This window comes from Danio rerio, chromosome 5 (assembly GCF_052040795.2).
Source record: "Danio rerio strain M-AB ecotype USA chromosome 5, GRCz13ab, whole genome shotgun sequence".
Classification (NCBI taxonomy): domain Eukaryota; kingdom Metazoa; phylum Chordata; class Actinopteri; order Cypriniformes; family Danionidae; genus Danio; species Danio rerio.
Window position 1 is genome coordinate 45,846,252 of NC_141025.1, and position 19,738 is coordinate 45,865,989.

At 33.8% G+C, this 19,738-nt stretch overlaps 1 protein-coding gene and 1 long non-coding RNA gene across 5 annotated transcripts in view; both read left to right on the top strand.

Moving 5' to 3' along the window:
• Positions 1 to 19,738, top strand: part of tmem8b (transmembrane protein 8B) — a 304,341-nt gene that overhangs the window by 177,970 nt on the left and 106,633 nt on the right. For all 4 annotated transcript variants that reach the window (XM_087253922.1, XM_087253923.1, XM_087253925.1 and 1 more), the window contains exons 4-5: positions 2,379 to 2,512; positions 8,110 to 8,378. In XM_087253922.1, the coding sequence (XP_087110048.1) occupies positions 2,379 to 2,512; positions 8,110 to 8,378 (403 nt within the window). The remainder of the gene's footprint in view (positions 1 to 2,378; positions 2,513 to 8,109; positions 8,379 to 19,738) is intronic.
• Positions 11,496 to 16,487, top strand: LOC147844345 (uncharacterized). The gene is made up of 3 exons (XR_015491682.1): positions 11,496 to 12,218; positions 14,440 to 15,053; positions 15,134 to 16,487. It is a non-coding gene; the product is annotated as an uncharacterized LOC147844345 (long non-coding RNA).

The window sequence follows — 19,738 nt, forward strand, 5'->3', positions numbered from 1 at the left end:
TTTAAAGGCTTAACTAGGTTAATAAGGTGAACTAGGCAGGTTAGGGTAATTAGGCAAGTTATTCTATAACGATGTTTGTTCTGTAGACTATCGAAAAAACAATAGCTTAAAGGGGCTAATAATTTTGTCCCAAAAATAATTTAAAAAAATTAAAAACTGCTTTTATTCTTACCGAAATAAAACAAATAAGTCTTTCTCCAGAAGAAAAAACATTATCAGACATACTGTGAAAATGTCATTGCTCTATTACACATTATTTAGGAAATATTTAAAAAAATAATTCAAAGAGGGGCTAATAATTCTGACTTCAACTGTATGTGTGTGGAAACTGGCTGCAGGTGTGTGTAATCAGAGTCCAGTTCATATGAATCAGGTGAGGTGCAAAGCATTGTGGTATATGGAGTCTGGGAAAGTGGCTGATGTGAGAAGTAGAGTGCCCTCTATTGTGTCTGGTGGGTACTCTAGCTAGTGACCATAACAGTTTCACTTTATTTAGTGTATAGTGGGCCGGTATAAGATTCTGACGGTATAATAACCTTTGATAAAAATATCACGGTTTCGCACTTTTACTGCTCTAAAATAGATTATTTTTAAATATTATTTTAAAATAATTATTTTTAAAAAACAAAAACTTTCTCTTTTGAACGCGTCTATTTTAATTTGAGAAACATTGAACATGTTTTGGAGCAGTAAACATTTAGACTAAATCTGCTGTCTTCATTAAAGTTTATTTAAAATGACATCTTTGGATATCTTTTAGCTGGCGAGATATCATTGTCCTAAAAAATAAAAAATTATATATATATATATATATATATATATATATATATATATATATATATATATATATATATATATATATATATATATATGTATATATATAGTTAATTTTATTTTTTAGTTTTTTTAAATCGTACACATACCTTAGGAAGGATGTAGCAGAAAATTTTGATGATTTTAAAACCTTGACTTTTCCAAACTACGGTATACCTTGAAAACGCCCTATGCCTAGTGTATAGTTAATTATACTTAGTATATTGTGTATATTGTGAATGAATGCTACAGCATAAACTGTACATAAACTATAAACTATACAGCATGAACTGATAAACTGTGATAAATACGTTAGTATACTTTAGTTTTTAACACAGTAGGCATCATGTTATGTATTATACCAAAAGGTCACAGAAAACGTAACAATAATTACAAATAAAAAACAAACAAATACTTATTAATATAAATTATTAACAAATGTATAATTTGTTTATGTTTCTATAGTTGTTTTACTGCAGCAACTAAAGAATAGGGTATATGCAGAAGCATGCAGCAGGACTTTTAGTTTTTCAGTAACCTGTATACCGTTACAAAATGATCGTGTTTAAGGTCTGTTTTCTGTAAAAATCATTGATCCTCACTGCCTAAATGATGTACGCTATAAAGTGGGTCTCAGATTGTACAAGAAGCACTGCATTAAATTACATTTTTTCCACGCCATGTCTTTAAAATATATATATATATTTTTTACTTCAGTATTTCCAATGCTGTTATTGTGCTCGCCTGCTGATTCTGTCGGGCACGTGCATATAATCGGCTTTTCATCTCGTTTTACGCTTGAACAACTAAATGAATGCTGAAATCTATTTAGCTGATTTTAATTATATTACAACATTGATGCTGTTAAAGGAGCTGTTTTAAAATTGAAAAAGTCACATTAACCGTTCATCGGAGTGTTTTAGGTATGAAAAGAAACACTAGCTCTGCATATACCCTATTACCACAACAGGTTAATTTAGGTTCTTTACTATAGTATGGTTCCAAAACATTACAGTATTTACTGTAAACTACTCTAGTATTGCATGTGGGAGGATGAACCACTTACACTGTATGTTATTCATCACTGCTCAAGTCACTTTGCATCTAAGACTCTGCTGTAGGGAGAAAAATGTAAATGTAAAATAGAACACAAGCTATTGGTTACATCCCTCACTTGGCTGGAATCACAATTGCAGACAGTTTGAAATCCTTTATCTGAATTATTCAGCAAGTGTAGAAACGACAATAGTGTTTGATCTTTTCCTCCAGAGTCTGAGGTGGGTGAGTTGTTGTGCAGTTGGCCATGAGAAATATCACACAGCACATCATCAGAAACCATGCGAATGCAAAGACAGTTTCCCTCCATTTGAAGTGATCATAAGGCGCTCTCAGTGGGACTTGGCCTCCTTCCACGAGCATTTCCATATCATGACACGCATGTATGCATATGTTTTGTTGTGACACTGCATTTCATGGCCTGCTTTACTTGAAGAAGGCTATTGGGAGTGGATTTAGCCTGAGACTAATGCATCTGCTTGCTGTTTGTTTCCGCTGTGTTTGTGCAGGGTCTTCATGAGGAATGTCAGTACCTCTTTCAGCCTCAACTCATCGTTCAGAGACTCATCGGGATTTCGGTGCTTTATCCTGGTTACTTCATTGACCAGATGATTCCACTTCACAACAGATCTGTGCTCTACAAGTGAGTAAATGTGAAGGTTAAGTATATACAAGTGGAAACTTAAATACAAGCAAGAGATGTGTAATGTACAATAGGTTTGATTGTCAAATTAATTATATTCTTTTGAATATTCTTGTCATCTTAGAATTTTGAAAAAAAGTATGTTTACACAGCCCAAACAAATTAATTAATACAATATAAATTAATAATAAATAGCTTCATTAACAATAGTTAACTTCTATACTTCAGTTAACTAATATTGGAAAATATTAAAAAAGTGTGTGATGTGTTATTTTTGTTATTTTATTATTGTAATGTTATTATTGAAGCAGGCTTTATGTTGTAGTATTGCTTTTTTAATCAACACTGCTCATTAATAAAATGCTGTCTGCTCATATTGTATTGGATCTGAACCAACAGGAGCTAATAAATAATGAACAGCTGTATTGTTTATTGAATAATAAAAAGTAACAATAAATGTATAACACATTCAGCTCTGTCATAAAGCTTGTGCATTATAATTCGATTTAAATTTTTCAGGCCTGTCTAGACACAATTTTTTTTTAATAACACATTCATGACTTCATGTTTTTAAACAAAAACTATATTAAGCAAATATGAAAAGGTTTTATTCATTTGGTTATGGTATTAACACACACATATATATATATATATATATATATATATATATATATATATATATATATATATATATATATATATATATATATATATATATATATATATATGTAATGCTAGTAAGCAGGATGGATCCATGCTTTCATGTTGTTGATGGCAAATTCTGCCTTTACCCTCCAAATGTCGTAGCAGAAATCGAGACACATCAGACTAGGTAACATTTTTCCAATCTTCTATTGTCCAGTTTTGTTAAGCCTGTGCGACTTGTCTTGACCATGTCTACATGCCTAAATACATTGAGCATTGAGTTGCTGCCGTGTGATTGGCTGATTAGAAATTTGCGTAATGAACAGTTAGAAAAGTGTACCTAATAAAGTGGCCGGTGGGTGTATGTATATGTATGTGTATATATATATATATATATATATATATATATATATATATATATAAATTAATTGGTTTTGCTATGCTTGTGATGAATACCAGGAATACACGCACACACATCTCTCACCCTCTCTGTGCTCTGCTCTCAGCACTTGACCATTCAACACACATCCTGCTCTCAGGCTTCCCTTCATTCCAGCCTTCCACTCTCATTAGGTTCAGATATTAAAGCTCTCCTCTCAATTAGCAAATAAAGTCTTTCTAAATGAAAAAGAGGAAAATGGAGAAGGGAGAGGTGATGAAATGCAATCATAAACAACAGGGTACACAGAAAAGACCTTGAGCACTGGATATTATGAGGATGGGCTTTTATCTACCATTAAAGCTGCTTTCAGAGAATATTTCAGAAGGACTAATAATTCCATACAATGAGATTTATGTCCATAGCAAATGAAATATATTCATGACAATAAGTAATGCTAGTAAGCAAATAATGCAAGTAAAGCGAAAATAAAATGTCAAAATGTGGATGAAAAGATGTGCATGACAATTACAGCTTTCATCAATCAATTTTTATTCAGTTTTTATATTAATATCAATCTATTACCTATACTGAACATAACTTTCTAAATCTTTTTTTATACAATAAAACTCATCGTTATGTGCTTAACATGGACATTAAACATATGAGCATTAGAAAACCTTGTTTTTTAGACCGGTGAAGATGCAATAAATAAAGTTTTTTAAATCATTTGTATTATTCAAAATAGGACATGCTATTTAATTAGATGTGAAATACAAAACAGTGCATAAAATTGGAAAAAGTGAGAGATTAACCGTGAAATAAATAATAAATTTTAAAATATATTTCAAGGCAAAGTTCCAAGACTAATTTCATTCATATCTTTTTTTTATATTTTCCTCAAGCGAGCCAGTAGATCTGTAAATGAACTGTGTTCTGTTTGATTAAGCATTTGTTTTGCTGTTTGTTTTGTTAATTATCAAAAACCAAAAGACAAAGCCAATTGTGTCATAGCCAGAAATAAAACGCAGATATTAATTATTTGTTCTAACTTCACAGTTGTTCTCAATTTCCTTTCAAATTAAAAAGAGCAACTTCTGATTAGTTGTTATTGATGTAGAAAATGAAGACGGAGAGATATGACAGCATTTTTAATGAGTTTGTTGAATTGGGCTGCATTTTAAAGTTCTCCTGAGTTTATGAAAATAGCAAAAGTTGTTTGACATTCTGTATTGTTTCATAATGTCTGCATTTTTACATTGGCTACTATAATCAGATTTTCACACATAGACAACATTCTTGTATTCTAGCAGAATCAACCATGTAGAGTAAAACCATGCAGAAAGTCATACTCAAAGTAAAGAAAAATGTCATTTAGACAGGTAGATCATTGCTCTTTTGAGCAGTGTTCACACCACAATTACAACATTAGAGTCATGTAGGACTTTTTGTTGTGTTTTACAGCAGTATTCTCAAACAGGAGTCGCCAATAGTTAATTGGCATACAAAAAGCATGTTTTTAAGCAAGAATTTGTTTCTGCTTGTATTTGTCTGTTTACACCTGAAGCTTTTGTAAAATATAAAACTACTGTATATGAGCAGTTCCATGCTAATGTCAACCTTGCCAAGAAAAACGTTTTTTACTGAATAAGTCTTTACTAGGTTTTTTTGTGCAGGCTTGTGTTTTACATTACTGTTAAATGCTCAAAAATGTATCGGTCAGTGTTGTCAAACTATTTTATTTGATTTACCAGTCACACAAGTGGCAATTTCAAATCTGTCTCATCCAAAACGGAGAGTTGACACATCCATAATGAAGCTTTTTCCTCATAAATGCAAAAATGTAAAATAAAATAAAATAAATTATTTTTGTTCTATAGAGAGCCAACTCTTATCCTTTTGATTAGCATCGTTTCTTTTGTTTTTTTTTGGTCACATTCATAACACGTTTATTTTCCTCATTTAAAGTACAAAACAGATTGCTATTTTTCTAGTCTTACAACTCTGTGGTCAGTTGTTATTGAAAAATAACAGAGGTTTTAATATAATGTTAACAGACTTTCTCTGTGAATTTAGGTTTTGAGTTTTTTTTCTAGAAATGTCACATCCATAAAACTGGTGCTCATATGAGACCATAATGACAACACAGTCTCACTGGAAAAAAAAAAAACATGCCTACATTTTGCTGGTTTAACAAAAATGCATTTCAACATATTTAACTGCAGTTTTGATGTAAAATGAACACTGTGTGGAAGTATGATATAAACAACTTTTGTTCCTTTTCACACTAATAATATTTACAGATTTCAGACAGGGTTTAGGTCAGCGCTTTGCTAGTCTAGGTGATCTGTAAGACAAGCCCTGCATTCTTGTGGACATACATCTAAAACTTATAACAAAACATACCCCAATGCTGCATGCCAGACACAGTCAGGAGGGAAGTTCAGCAGTCAAATATCATACTTTTGACCTTAATACGTTTCTGTCAATCGCATGTTGCATTCGCATTTTCACCGCGAGGTGTGAATATAAATACTGTTGTCTGAATACAGCTGACATAAAACATAAGCAACATCATATATTGCACTATAAATCTAAAATAATGTCAGAAACTGCATTAGTAAGTAGAGCTCTCACTAAGTTTGGGCTGTAAGCATACTTGCATACTTTTATTTATGTTTCAAATAAAGCTCAAATTATGTCTTTTGCTGAAGTCGGGGTTCTTCGATCTTCTAATGGCTCGTTTCCACTGAGTGGTACAGTACAGAATGGTACGAGTTGGTACAGGTCACCTTTATCAGGCTTGCGTGTCCACTGCCTAAAGGATACCAATGGTGGGTGGGGTGTATGACAGAAAGTTTCATTCAACGTCCTTCTCGCTTGAGGAAATGTCAAAGTAAATTTATGGGTCATTCACATATCAAGCACTTCTTGAAAACAGATGCTTCATACACATAAATACTTTTGTGTAATTGTTAGTTACTAACCTTTCTATCAGCAGGATTTGATCTGCAGATCAATGAGCGAAATAGCCTACTATAATGGCGCGAAATAGCCTTCTATAATGTCGACAATTATATTAAATAAATAAATACAACATATATGAACACATACAGCCCCTATTTGGGTTCAAATCTACATGTACGTATAGCCCAATGTCAGAGCAAACCTCTCATCTGTATCTTTAATCTTCACCAGCACATGTAACCTTTTGCTGGAAAGTAATTCCGTCATTCCAAGTTCATAATAGTTTAACAGTTGATAATACAAGTTAAACTTGACAGTTTGTTCATGGTTTAGGTTGCTGAAAGAATCATTTGCTGCTTTGTTTTTTCCGTCTTCCCCTTTGTTTTTTTGTGCTTCACTCTCGCGTTTTACCATTTCTGAAAGGATGTCATAAGCACTTCAATAATCAAGCGCATGTTATTGTCATTAGCTCAAGAAGTTTGTTGAAATATATACATGCAGCGAGTGCACACAAGCTCTCTGGACAAAGTGAAACCGATCTTGCTCTTGGAAGGCCTCATTAGACAACAACAGAGCATGGCAGGTTTTGTTCTTCTTGGCTTTGTGGCTGCTCATCAAGAAGATGACAAGGTTTATTTGAGCTGGGGTTGACCATGAATTATTATATCTATATAGTATTACGATGTAATGTCTAGGCTGTGAATTTAAAAATGTTGCTTCCTTTGTTTTCAGTCTTCTGGCTTTTGTACGCACAAGTGACACTTCTCTGTAAACCAGTAGCGTTCAGCTACGTGTCTTGCTCTGCATTTTGGTACACTTTTGTCATGCTAGATACCCTTTGGAAAGGGTACCCAATTAGTGGTATGATACTGTTTACTTTGAGGTACCTTTTGACAGTGGAAACGGCCATAAAAGCTTACCAGATCGGACCACTCATTGGAAATGAGCCAATAGTGCCATGTTAGACATTAATCCAAAGTATGAAGTAAAAAAACTCAAATTAATTAAATTAAGGAAAAATATTAATTAAATTAAAAAAACTAATTCGGAGTTGTCTTGAATGCAGTATTAGTAACATATTTCAGATTCACAAAAGATGTGTGCCCTTTTCTTTGTTTGTCAACTGAAATGTGCATCAACACATATCTGGACCAATTCACAAAAAAATGTATACGGAAAAACTTATTTTCAATGAGCCTGGGCTGCCTCATGTGGAGAAGTAATGATGTGTGCCACACTGTAAAGAAATTCTTGCTGCGCTACATTTTTTTGTTAAATCAAATGAGGTTAAATTTTGCATAACTTAAAAAAGTTGAAACCTGCTTGACTTATTAAAATAGGTTAAAGCAAAATAAAAATATTTGTTGTTTTGACTTTTTGTCTTTTTTTTTTACAGTATGTTAATCAATTGATATTTGTGCAATAGCATATAAAACATGAACATGGAATTAATAATTAAAACGCATCTCGTCTTAAGTCATGTAAGCTTCTAAATCATAATATTGTCTGAGTCGTAATAAGGTAAATAATTATGCTCATGTAAACATACCCAGTGTGTGTATTTCATGATTCAATCCTCTACATTTCTCTGTCTTGTATTTGGCAGAGTTTTCATCCCAAACTACATCTCTCGGGTGAAGGTGCAGCTCGTGGACTGTAACACTAAAAACCGTAGCGGTGAGAGTTGTCCAGTTCTGCTGAAGATTCGCTCTAGGGCTCCGCCGGTCCACAACTCCAGTGCCATGGACTGCAGAGAGAACGTTCCATGTGAGCTGGAGGTCCCGCTGCCGTCCTGGGAGCAGTGGTATTACATTCTGGTGGAGCGATATCTCAGCAGCTCAGATGTTTATTTCCGCATTGGTGTTCAGGTTAAAGGTAAGAACTTGTTTTAACTTTTAAGCTTTGGTGTACTGTATAAGAGTATGAGTTCTGAAAGAGATCAGACTTAAGCAAAGGTAAGGAAAAGTAACACAAAAGTAACTCAGAAGTAATTTGACTTATTACTTTACATAAAAAGTAACCAAAAGTAATGCAATTAGTTACTTTTTTGGGGGAGTAACTCAATATTGTAATGCACTACTTTCAAAAGTAACTTCCCCCAACACTGTATCTGGTACATTTTTACATTAGTTTAATTCAGTGGATGTTTTCATCCTGAACATAAAAAAAAGGGTAGTACATTTTTTCAGCACGCAAGAGTTGATTAAAATGTCTAAAACTGGCCAAATTAAAGGACAGAAATATATATCGTGATGAACCTTTATTATAATCAAACCAATATTCTGGGGTCCGACATGTCATTTATCATATGTTTTCCACTGGTGGCAGAAAATCACACCTGGAACCAGATTTACCAGTCTGTGTTTATGGGCGCGTTACTGGATGCCAATACATCCTCTGATTCATCGGTTGCCTGTAGTGTTTGGTTTGCAACAATCCCTGGGAACTCTAGTGGAAATTTTTCAGTCCAACACAAATGAGAGGGCAACAGCTTGATGATTTGATCCGGGCTTCATTAATTCTTTATTGGGATTTATCCGTACAAATGTCGCAGACATATGGCTTCTAGTCATTGTTTGGTTTCAGCATTGCATTTGAGCTTAGCCGTGTGAAATAAATGCATTTGGGTTTCATTGCTTGAAGGGTTTTTACAAAGGCAGGTGTTCACATGGCCCAGGTGGAGTTGGGAAATTAAAGTGTGTTAAGAGAGACAGGCTTTGTTATGAATCTCGATGACAAATTAGGACCTCGGTGGGCTCAGATGAGGAGCGTGTCATAGACTGGAGCCTCCGCCTTTTATTCTGCCTGATGTTACAATGAAGTGTTGATGAATTCCGTACTTTTCCGTGTCTTGAGTCGCCGTGATAAATATGGCAATTGGGCTGCTCGCAAAGTGTGAAATAGATGGGGGACTCAATTCGGTCACATCGACCGTATTATTACAGCATCGGGAAGTTGCACACTCATCTTAAAAGACTTCCTGTCAAATGTACTCTCTCCTTAGAACACTACATTGTTTCAGATCATACACAGCCTTGTTTATATCATGTTCATTTGACCTGATATAATGGTGAAAGGTAATGATGGAGATAGGATACCACTAACCGAGTGGTACTAAAACAACTTACTGTGTTTCTTCTTTTACTGTGTTTCTCAAAATGCAATTAAATTTAGTGACATATTAAAAATTAACTTTAATTTACTAAAGTGTAAACAATCATTCATATTTGTATTGTCATTTATAGTATTTATTTATTTTGTATAGCTTAAACCATATTGTATCTGATCAGCAGTTCTGAGTGGATATGAAAACATTTCACTTTTCGTAAAAAGACATTTTTTTTTAATATTACCAACATATTTTTTTTTACCATTTTATGACTATTTAATAACTTAAAACATTGAGAAATTCTTTGAAATTTTAAAGATTACACAGGAACCAAAATTAAAGTAGGCATATAATAGTAGTGTCATGGTTCCAGGAAGAGAAAGGGAGCGAGGACTCAAATGCAGTCAATTATTTAAAAAAAATGGTCAATAATAAAATTGGAAAAAAAAGGGAAAACAAACTACCCTGAGGGGGAAAACATTATATATATACATATATATATATATATATATATATATATATATATATATATATATATATATATATATATATATATATATATAAAAGCAAAGTGAATTTAACCCATATAATGGTGCATTGTTATCACTTTTGAAGATGCTCTATATATATATATATATATATATATATATATATATATATATATATATATATATATATATATATATATATATATATATATATATATATATATATATATATATGGGTTACATTGACTTTACTTTTAACAGTCACAGACTACCTTGAGATTCAAAGTCAAAATTGAAATCCCTCTCACAACAATTTTCAGAAATACTCCATTGTTTTTCTATCGAATCTACCTTGTTTTCTCATTTCGTCTGATGTCTTAGTGTTCGCCCGCTCCCCTATTTCTCCCGCACATCCTGCGGTGCAGCAGAATCCCTGCCTTTGTTACAGCCTTGATGCCAAGGGATGTTGGCGCTGATGGCTCAGTAAGAGGGGATGAAGAGGAGAGCCATTGATGTTCAATGAGGCTGAACAGTCTCAGACCAGCTTAGATAAAGCACTCACGGGGGAAACAATTGGCCATGATGAGACGGTGTACCTGCGGAGAGCATTATCTGTGTGCGTAAGGAGCGGAAAAAGGAAAAACCTGTCTAGCAAGGAGTTATTGCATTGCCGTTCTGTCACTTTCAAGGCTGAGAGTCAATTTTGTCACCTCAGACTATTTGCTGCATCCTTTTTGCTCAAAAAATTCAATCCATCAAAAGATTAAAACATTAAAGCAGATTAAATAAATATTGTTTTGCATATGCAAGTAACCCCACATTTGCTCTTTCCTTTGTAACACATTTATTACATCCTCTTTTTTTTTTCTTAAAGAATCAACATAATGAGTGGCAAAAAAGATTTTCATACTTGTCTACAGCAGTCAACGGGTGCTTTTTGCTTCTAGATGATATTTTATATTTGTTGTTGATGATTAAATACTTACATGCTAAAACTGCAAACTACATGTGTTAAAAATAAAATTAACCTTTTGACAAGGCCGCCATGAACATAACTATACATTAATCCATATGTTATTCATGCTGCATCTGACAGGAAATGTCTCATAGGAAAAATTTAATTATTTTAAATAAAGTTAAATAATAAAAAATACATTAAAAGTATAGTAAAGTAAAATAAAGTAAAATAAAATATTTTTTAAATAATGTAAAATAGAAGTAACAAAATAAAGTAAATGCAAAATAAAAGTAAAATAAAGTAAGATAAAGGAAGATAAAATAAAGGAAGATAAAATTAAGTAAAATTAAATGAATTAAAATAAAGATAAAATAAAGTAAAATAAAGTAGAATAAAGTAAGATAAAATAAAGTAAAAAGTTAAATAAAATTAAATTCAATTTAAATAAAGATAAATAAAATAAAGTTATATTTAATTCTGTTCAATCCTACTTGATTATATTTAATTCAATTCAATTTCAACATAATAAACATAAACACATGATGTATGTTTGCTATTAGGATAATAGTAAAATCCTTTCAAAGTTAATGTCGTATTGTAAAATATATATGTATTGCTTTACCTGTTTTTTTAGTTGATTATACACCTAAATAAAGGAATATTGAGATGTGTTTAGTACAATTCAAATATTAATATTTGTTCCACATTTAAGGCAAAACATAAACGAGAAGAAACATTTGTAATATTTTCTAACTCCCAATCTTAGGCTGCATTTACACTGTTATGTTCAAGTGACTCAATTCTGTTTTTTTTTTCTCCCATGTGTCATAGATCGAATATGGTTCACTTGCATGTAAGCAGAAATAAAATCATATAGACCTCAATTTACTCAAATCAGATTCAGGTCTTGTTCATATGTGGAAATTTATCAAATAATAATCAGATCTGTGTCTTCAGTATAAGCAGGTAGATTGTATTTTAACATGCCAATGCGAGTCACGCATGATTAAGAACTGTAGCGAATGACGTCAACTCTGATGCTTTTATTTCAGAACAGACTTCAGAGTCCCAAACCTTAAATCTCATACACGAGGACGAAAAAAGCTTTTATATTGTAATGTAGCACAAGTATTTAAGCATGTTAATGAGAAAGAGAGAGTGTGCAACATCCGCCACGTAACCAATATAAATTATTATAAAACTGCAGCATATGTCACATGCGTAAATCATGCCATAGACATCACATTAAGATGCCTACCGGTTTGAAAATGCCAAGATTAAAAGAAGATGTCCAAATTAGAACTTTTCTGTCATAATGCAGTATAAATGCAGCCTAAATGTACATGAAAGAAATATTTAATCATGTTGTGATTTTTAACATATTTCTGAAACATATCCTCTAAGCTTACAATAGTAGCTTTCTAATATCTTCTTACTAACTTCTCATGTTTTTAAACCACACCTCCCCCTCCCCCAAAAATGCACTCATCAGTGTCACTGCATACTAATTGCAGATAACGTTAATGCAGATTCATAGTACTGGCGACACGTAATCATAGTCGATGAAGCTTAAGTGTCTCACCATACCTGGTTCACCCATCATTAGTGCAGCTTATTTTCTAACATGACCCGAGGGCACCGCAATCAAGCAACTATTAGCCATCATCCAACGCTGTCTTTTGTTTCTCCTCTTTGCTATTTTTTACCAGTTGTGACGCTCCCTACCCTGTATCACATGACCTTGTAGTATCACCTGTGTCTGAAGGTTTTGGTCAGCGCTTCTGTCAGCCTTAATTCAATTATTTTGAACCCAGCTCCCCTTACCTTGATCAATTTCACTGAACAGCAGATACTGGCCGACTGCCATCTCTCTCTCTCTCTCTCTCTCTCTCTCTCTCTCTCTCTCTCTCTCTCTCTCTCTCTCTCTCGCTCTCATCTGACTCTTTGTGTCCTTCCTTTGCTTTCTCTCTCCACCATTCAGCTCTCTTGATGCTTTTAATGGAGAGAATAGATCGTTTATAAGTTCAACAAGAAGCATGTGGGAGTTGCTGCGTGTGTGGAATCCATTTCCTCTCCACTGCTTTCATTACAAACTTGTGTTTATTGACTGTACAATGAATGTCGGACTTGGAGAAAAACTAAAATGATTCAAATTCAGAATTGTCAAGTAAACGCTGTGGCTGAGCCTAAACGATTACGGCATTGCTAGTAGATGTTTTTAAAATTATTGCAAGGTTTCCTACATTATTCCAGTTGTAATCCTAGATTTGTTTTTGAAGGCATTTGATGTTATTTTGAGAATGACTTAATGTTAGCTGTGATCAGGTTTTGTCAGTGTGAGATATTGAATCTTTCATCATCTGTGCAAATCATGTGCAGAATGAAAAAAAAGCAGACCAAACAGAAATAGACAGAGGTATTGTTTGTTAAACATTGCTTCACAGTGTTATGCTTTCACCGATCACAGATTTTTCAGTGATGTGTTTCAGTGGCCTATTGATATTACACGTGCTTAATGAACTCATTTTGTGAACTTTCAGTTGATTGCTTATATTGTTGAACACATCACAAACAAAAGCAGAACATTTCGCACCACATGATAGTCTGAAGAAATGGATTATACGTTAAAATATTCCAATTTAATTGTTTACTTCCATAATAAATATTAATTAATGATGTAGTAAATTGTTTATTTCCATTTTCTCATTTGTTTTACTGTACATCAAGAGTTCAGTGGGTAGTATTAAGGACCATTCACATATTTCATCTAAAAACACATGGGAACCATTGCTGCAGCTCTGAAGTTTTATTTATGTAGAAAATTAAAAAGCGCTGCAGTGTTTGGGTGCTTGTGTTTGTCTGGGGTAATTAGCTTCTGTTATTGTTGAAATATGTGTAATGTGTGAAACTGATTGGTCAGTTCTTGTCACATGATTTGTGGTACGCTTGCAACACTCTGAAAAGTTCAGATATTTTCAACTAGACATGGAAAACGTGAGTGTGTTGTGCCAGGGAAATAATGAACTTGCACGCATGAAAGATGCCAAATGTGAACAGCGAATTGTTAATAAATAAAGTTTAAAAAAGCATTTCATACTTACATTTTAGAGAAAATGTTAGACAGATGGGCCTTCAAAAATTGATCAGAGAAAGGTTGAGAACCCCTGGTAAAAGCCATATTTTTATCTGTGGTTCTGTCAATTCTCAGGTTACCAGCAAAATTTAAAAAATATGTTCAATTTCGTTCAATAGAATAATCAGTTTTCTACTGAAAATCTGATTTGCATATGTTGAATTATATTACTCTGACACTTTCATTTTGGAACAGACTTTAGTCCCAAACCTTGAATCTTAAACAAAAGCTTTTAAATTGTCGTGCAGCACAAGTATTTAAGCATGTTAACGAGAGAGAGAGAGAGAGAGAGAAACGTCCGCCAGTTATCTTTATCTAAAAAGATAAGTATCTTTAATTGCTCAATTTCAAACATTAGTTTGCTGTAAGAGATAGTGAGGTGGAGAGCTAAAATAAAAAAAAAAATCCTGCCATCATTCAATAATTAATTCATTTTCTTTTCGGCTTAGTCCCTTTATTAATCTGGGGTTGCCACAGCAGAATGAACCGCCAACTTATCCAGCAAATGTTTTTCGCAACGGAGGCCCTTCCAGCTGCAACCCATCACTGGGAAACATCCACACACACTCTTTCACACATATACACTAAGGACAATTTTAGCTTACCCAATTGACCTATACCACATGTCTTTGGACTTGTGGGGGAAAACGGAGCACCCAGAGATGCAAATTCCACACAGAAATGTCAACGGACACAGCCGGGGCTCGAACTAGCAATCTTCTTGCTGTGAGGCGACATCGCTACCCACTGTGCCACCGCGTGGTCACTCTGCCCTCATTATTTTAAGATTTTGTTTCAATTGGAAATACATCACAGTACTGAAATGTAGTTGGTTGGAACTTCCAGTTCACATACACCAGGGGTCTCAAACTCAATTCCTGGAAGGCTGCACCTCTGCACAGTTTAGCTCCAACCACCTCTAAACTCACACCTACTTAATAGCCTCTAGTAGTCTTGAACACCTTGATTAGTTCAGCTGTGTTTGATTAGGGTTGGAGCAAAACTGTGCAGACCTGCGGCCCTCCAAGAATTGAGTTTGATACCTATGACATATACATTACATGAGTTTGACACAAATATATTCAATAATGCTCACAGATTATGCTCTTTTAGAAAAAAAACAAATACTATGGAAGTCAATAGTTAGCTTGAGGGTACATATTCTAATGTACAAATGTGCAGGGTGAAAGGTGCTTTTTTTCCTTACACACTCATAAATAAGGTACAAAAATTCTGTCATTAACCTTTTTGATAGAGCTCCTGAGGTTGACGTCACACAGTCTGAAATCCGTGTAGGCAGGCAATCATTAGCAAGTGCTGCAGTGAACTCAATAGCAGTTCTAGAAACAAATAACACTCATGCTATTTCTACACCTCATAAGTAAATAAATAAATAAAAACAGACTAAATCATTAGAACAAGCAGAAAAACAACTTTAAGACTAACTATTATTAATAACCCAGTTGACCTACTCTTTCAGCGATAACAAATCAGATTTTAGCCGGCAGACTCTAAAGTGGATTATTTGTCACAAAATTATAATGCATTTGTTTTTACCCCTCCAGGCTTTTAAAGAGTCTCCAGGGTAGGGTGAGAGAAAGTTAGTCGTAGATATACTGCAGTTCTGAAAAGCTATCCGTTCCTTTATTGATACCCGTTAAAAGCACCCTGGGGTAATGTAGGAATCTATTATGTTTAATCAATTACGTTTATGTACAGGTCTGTCGTTTAAATTAAAGTGCGCAGTGAAATCTGTTGCCTTGAAATTCATATTGGCACCATCCTTTTCATATTTACTTCTTTGCTGATTTTGCCTGCCAGCATTGCAGTGTAAACAGAATAGGTCACATGACCTCTAGAGCTCTATAAAGTGCATATTTGTATCTAAAGTTTATATATAGATTCTGATTATATGTACTATTATGATATCTTAATAGTACATATAATCTGACCCCTTTTTCATGATTCCGTGATCGCTAAATCCAACTCAAATCAATAAAAAGTTGAACATTTTTACGATCCTACAAAATTCTCATAAAACATCCAATTCCAAACAATATGATCAAATTAGATTTATTTCAATTTTTATTTGTTTTTATTTGTTTATTCTTTTATTTTTGTTATCTTATGTTTGTATATATTTGTGTATAAATGTGGTATTTTATCTTTATTTATATACTTATTTAGTGTATAATTATGTTTTCCTGAAAATTTCTTGTTTGGTGAATTTTATCAGTGCGTATATTTTCATGTATCAATATTATGTATATTTTAATGTCTGACCTAGGATGAACCTAATAATAATAATAATAATAAAAATTGATTTATTTCAGTTTGCAATTAATTGTTTTACATGACTTATAGATGTCTCATACACCTGGCACGTGATGTATTTGAGTGTCTCTTGAAAAATTACGTCATATCTGCACCCTAACAATTTAAACATTACATGAGAGTAGGGGAGATTTTTGCAGCCTGTGCAGTAAGCAGACGCTGATGAAGCATGAGTGATTTACATGTGAAGTCAATGCAAAGATTGAATTGGACATCCTTTGGCGCGAATTGGGCGTTTTGTGTGTTTGACATGCTTCAGACTGCAAAAGAAAGTTGGAGAAAACATCTCACAAACGGAGCAGTGGAACAGACAGAAAAGCAAGCAGCTTACAATGATGGAGATTGATTCAAAGACTATGGACCTGACCCAGTTGAAGGACATTATTTGCACTTTACATGTATGGCTGGATTTATGATCAGGGTTCATACGGTCATGGAAGACCTGCAAAAGTCATGGAATTTTGACGTGGAATTTTCCAGGCCTGGAAAAGTTTTGGAAAAACCCACAAGCTTTTGGAAAAGCCATGGAAATTACATTTACATTTAATAATTTAGCAGACGTTTTTGTCCAAAGCGTCTTAATCTGCGGTCACACTAGAACTGGTACTTGTGAAATTCTGTCGTATGGCGCTGTGGGAAAGGGCAGGGTTAATTAAACAATATGATTAGACGTTAATAAAAGTGGGTGATTGCTCTGTATTTTAAACTTCTATTGGTCCAACGCAATCACGTGATGTGATTTCGCAGGTAAGAATTCACCAAGCTTGAACTTTGAAATGCAGTGAAATGTGAAACCTTTGCATTTCTGGTCTGTCGGATTCACATGCCTATGAATGGAACTTTATGGAACGAAGTGCAGTGTGATCGTGGCTTTACAATAGAAGTTTTTTACCTGCTATTACTAGTTTAACAAACTATTAACATTATTTAATATTAGTTTGACAAATATCAGTATTCTGGAATGGAGGTTAGTTGTTTTTACTTCTTTTCTTGGCCAAAAACATAGTCTCACATCATTAGTGCTGTGTAAGCATCATCTATTTTACATAAATGTAAAAATAAATTGAAACTAAAGACATTGTTGCGTGTTTTATCAAATGCTGTAATAATTTTAAACGCTCTTTGTTTTTCTTATGATTTACCACGTATACATAGACATTACATTAAACATTAGGTCATGAAATTTGACTTGAAAGTCCTGGAAAAGTCATGGAATTTTTGTAGTAAAAATGTGCATGAACCCTGTATGATGTATGTCTATTCAATAAATGATTTTGTTTTACTCTTTCCCTGCCGTTGACGAGAGAAAACACTTTCCTGACATTGATGAGTTTTACAGCAATCAGTGTTTTAGGCATATTACTGTAAGAGAAGTCCAAACGCATGTTCTGATTGAGGTAAATGATATCATATTATCCGGGGAGTGAAATCTGGGAGAGAGAAAGTAAGATCATGGATAAAAATAGGAGTTATACAACATTCCTTTGGCTTAATCCCTAATTTTTTAAAATCTGTTTTAGTAAAAAAAATTTAAAATCTGTCTTGACAAGAGACCTTTATTTTTATGCCTTATTATTTTTTTTTTTTTGTGTCATTGTCATTGTGTCAGATTGCACACCTAACATATCGGCTACCTAATAAGCTAATTTCTGGAAATTACCACCCCAAAATGAGTAATTTTTATCACTAAAAATCACACACACACAAAAAGGGTAAAAACTATGCTGTCTGTATAAATACCTAAACAATAAAAATGTGTGATTTTTTTTTTTTTATTGTATCACCCCAATGACAGCCTTGTACACATTTCTGGGAATGCATTGTCGTTACTGCCTTAGCTGAACAGCCAAAAGTGCCACTTTTGAACAATTACACAATTTTATATTAGTAGTACAGCTCGTGGTTGAGATTTTTTTGCTTCCCTTTTCCTAATTTTCCTTCCCATGTTGCCGCTGGTAACACCAAATGGCCATATTGATAGTGTCATTAATTGCGCTAATCACTCATGAGCTCCAGGCTTCGGGGAGTCCTCTTTGTTTGAGAATCATTCACAGAGCCAAGTTGAAACGGATCCCAGTTGTAGGATTTCAAAAGCAGTTTCAAAACAACGAGCTTCACATTTTAGCCCCCGAACTGCACTTCATCACACAGCTGTAATTGAAGCATCGACAAAAAAAGGGGGTGTTAGTTTGAAGCTTTAGCTAAAGCCGCACAAGTCATCGATGCAGACCACCATTATTGGAGATGAACTGAGAGACACAATGCAAATATGAGATTCGAAATGTCACTCGATTTTCCTGATGCTCATTGGACTCCATTTATCCTCCAAGGAGACGAGAAGGTTAAAACACAATAAAAGGAGGCTTAATTGAGACTGATGCGTTCTTATGACCATTAATGATGGGTTTCATTGTCTTAACATGGTGAAATGGCTGCTAATAGATCTAGAGCGTCCAGGACTGAAATGAGCTAATTCAACACAGCATTCTCTACGCAGGCATATTTCTCTTCAGTAATGGCATCAGCACAAATGTGATTGGGAACCGTAACACAAAATGGAGAACAAATAAGGTAGTTAAACATAATTGTGTTTTCAAAGGGCCCCATTGTTATTGCTATTGATTGTTTAGATGGTCTCATGAATATCTGGAATTTTCTTTCGGGTTTAACTTGGTTATGGTTAAACACTTTTTAAGGCATCTTACAGGATAAATATTTCATATTAAATACCTCGAATTGCTGACTTTACGGCTGAAATGAGCAATAGTAATGCAGTGTTTGGTCTCGAAATGATTGAAAGTGCATGAGTTTGATCTACATTGAAGGTCTTGCTCTTTTTGAGTAAACTGACCTTCGAATACACAGCTTCTTAAATGCAAACTATAGTGTAATTTGCTCATGAGTTTTCCAACCTTCATGGAGCTATAAAACCAATTTCACACAGCGAATTGCATTTTTATTGACTTTTACAGTCTCTGCAATGGTCATGAGAAGTAAAATGTCCTATATTTAGGGGTTAAAGGGTTAGGTTGATCCATATAATTGTGGTTTATGCTGAAATGTGTTTGAAAGCCAAAGCAGGACACGTAAGACTGTATTGGTATTTGTACTGAAATGATGCAACGACAAAATGACATGACAGTGTCAAACGACAAACAGCGACAAACGAAATGACAGTGAAGCTGTAGATGAATTTACTTTTTACATATGCTA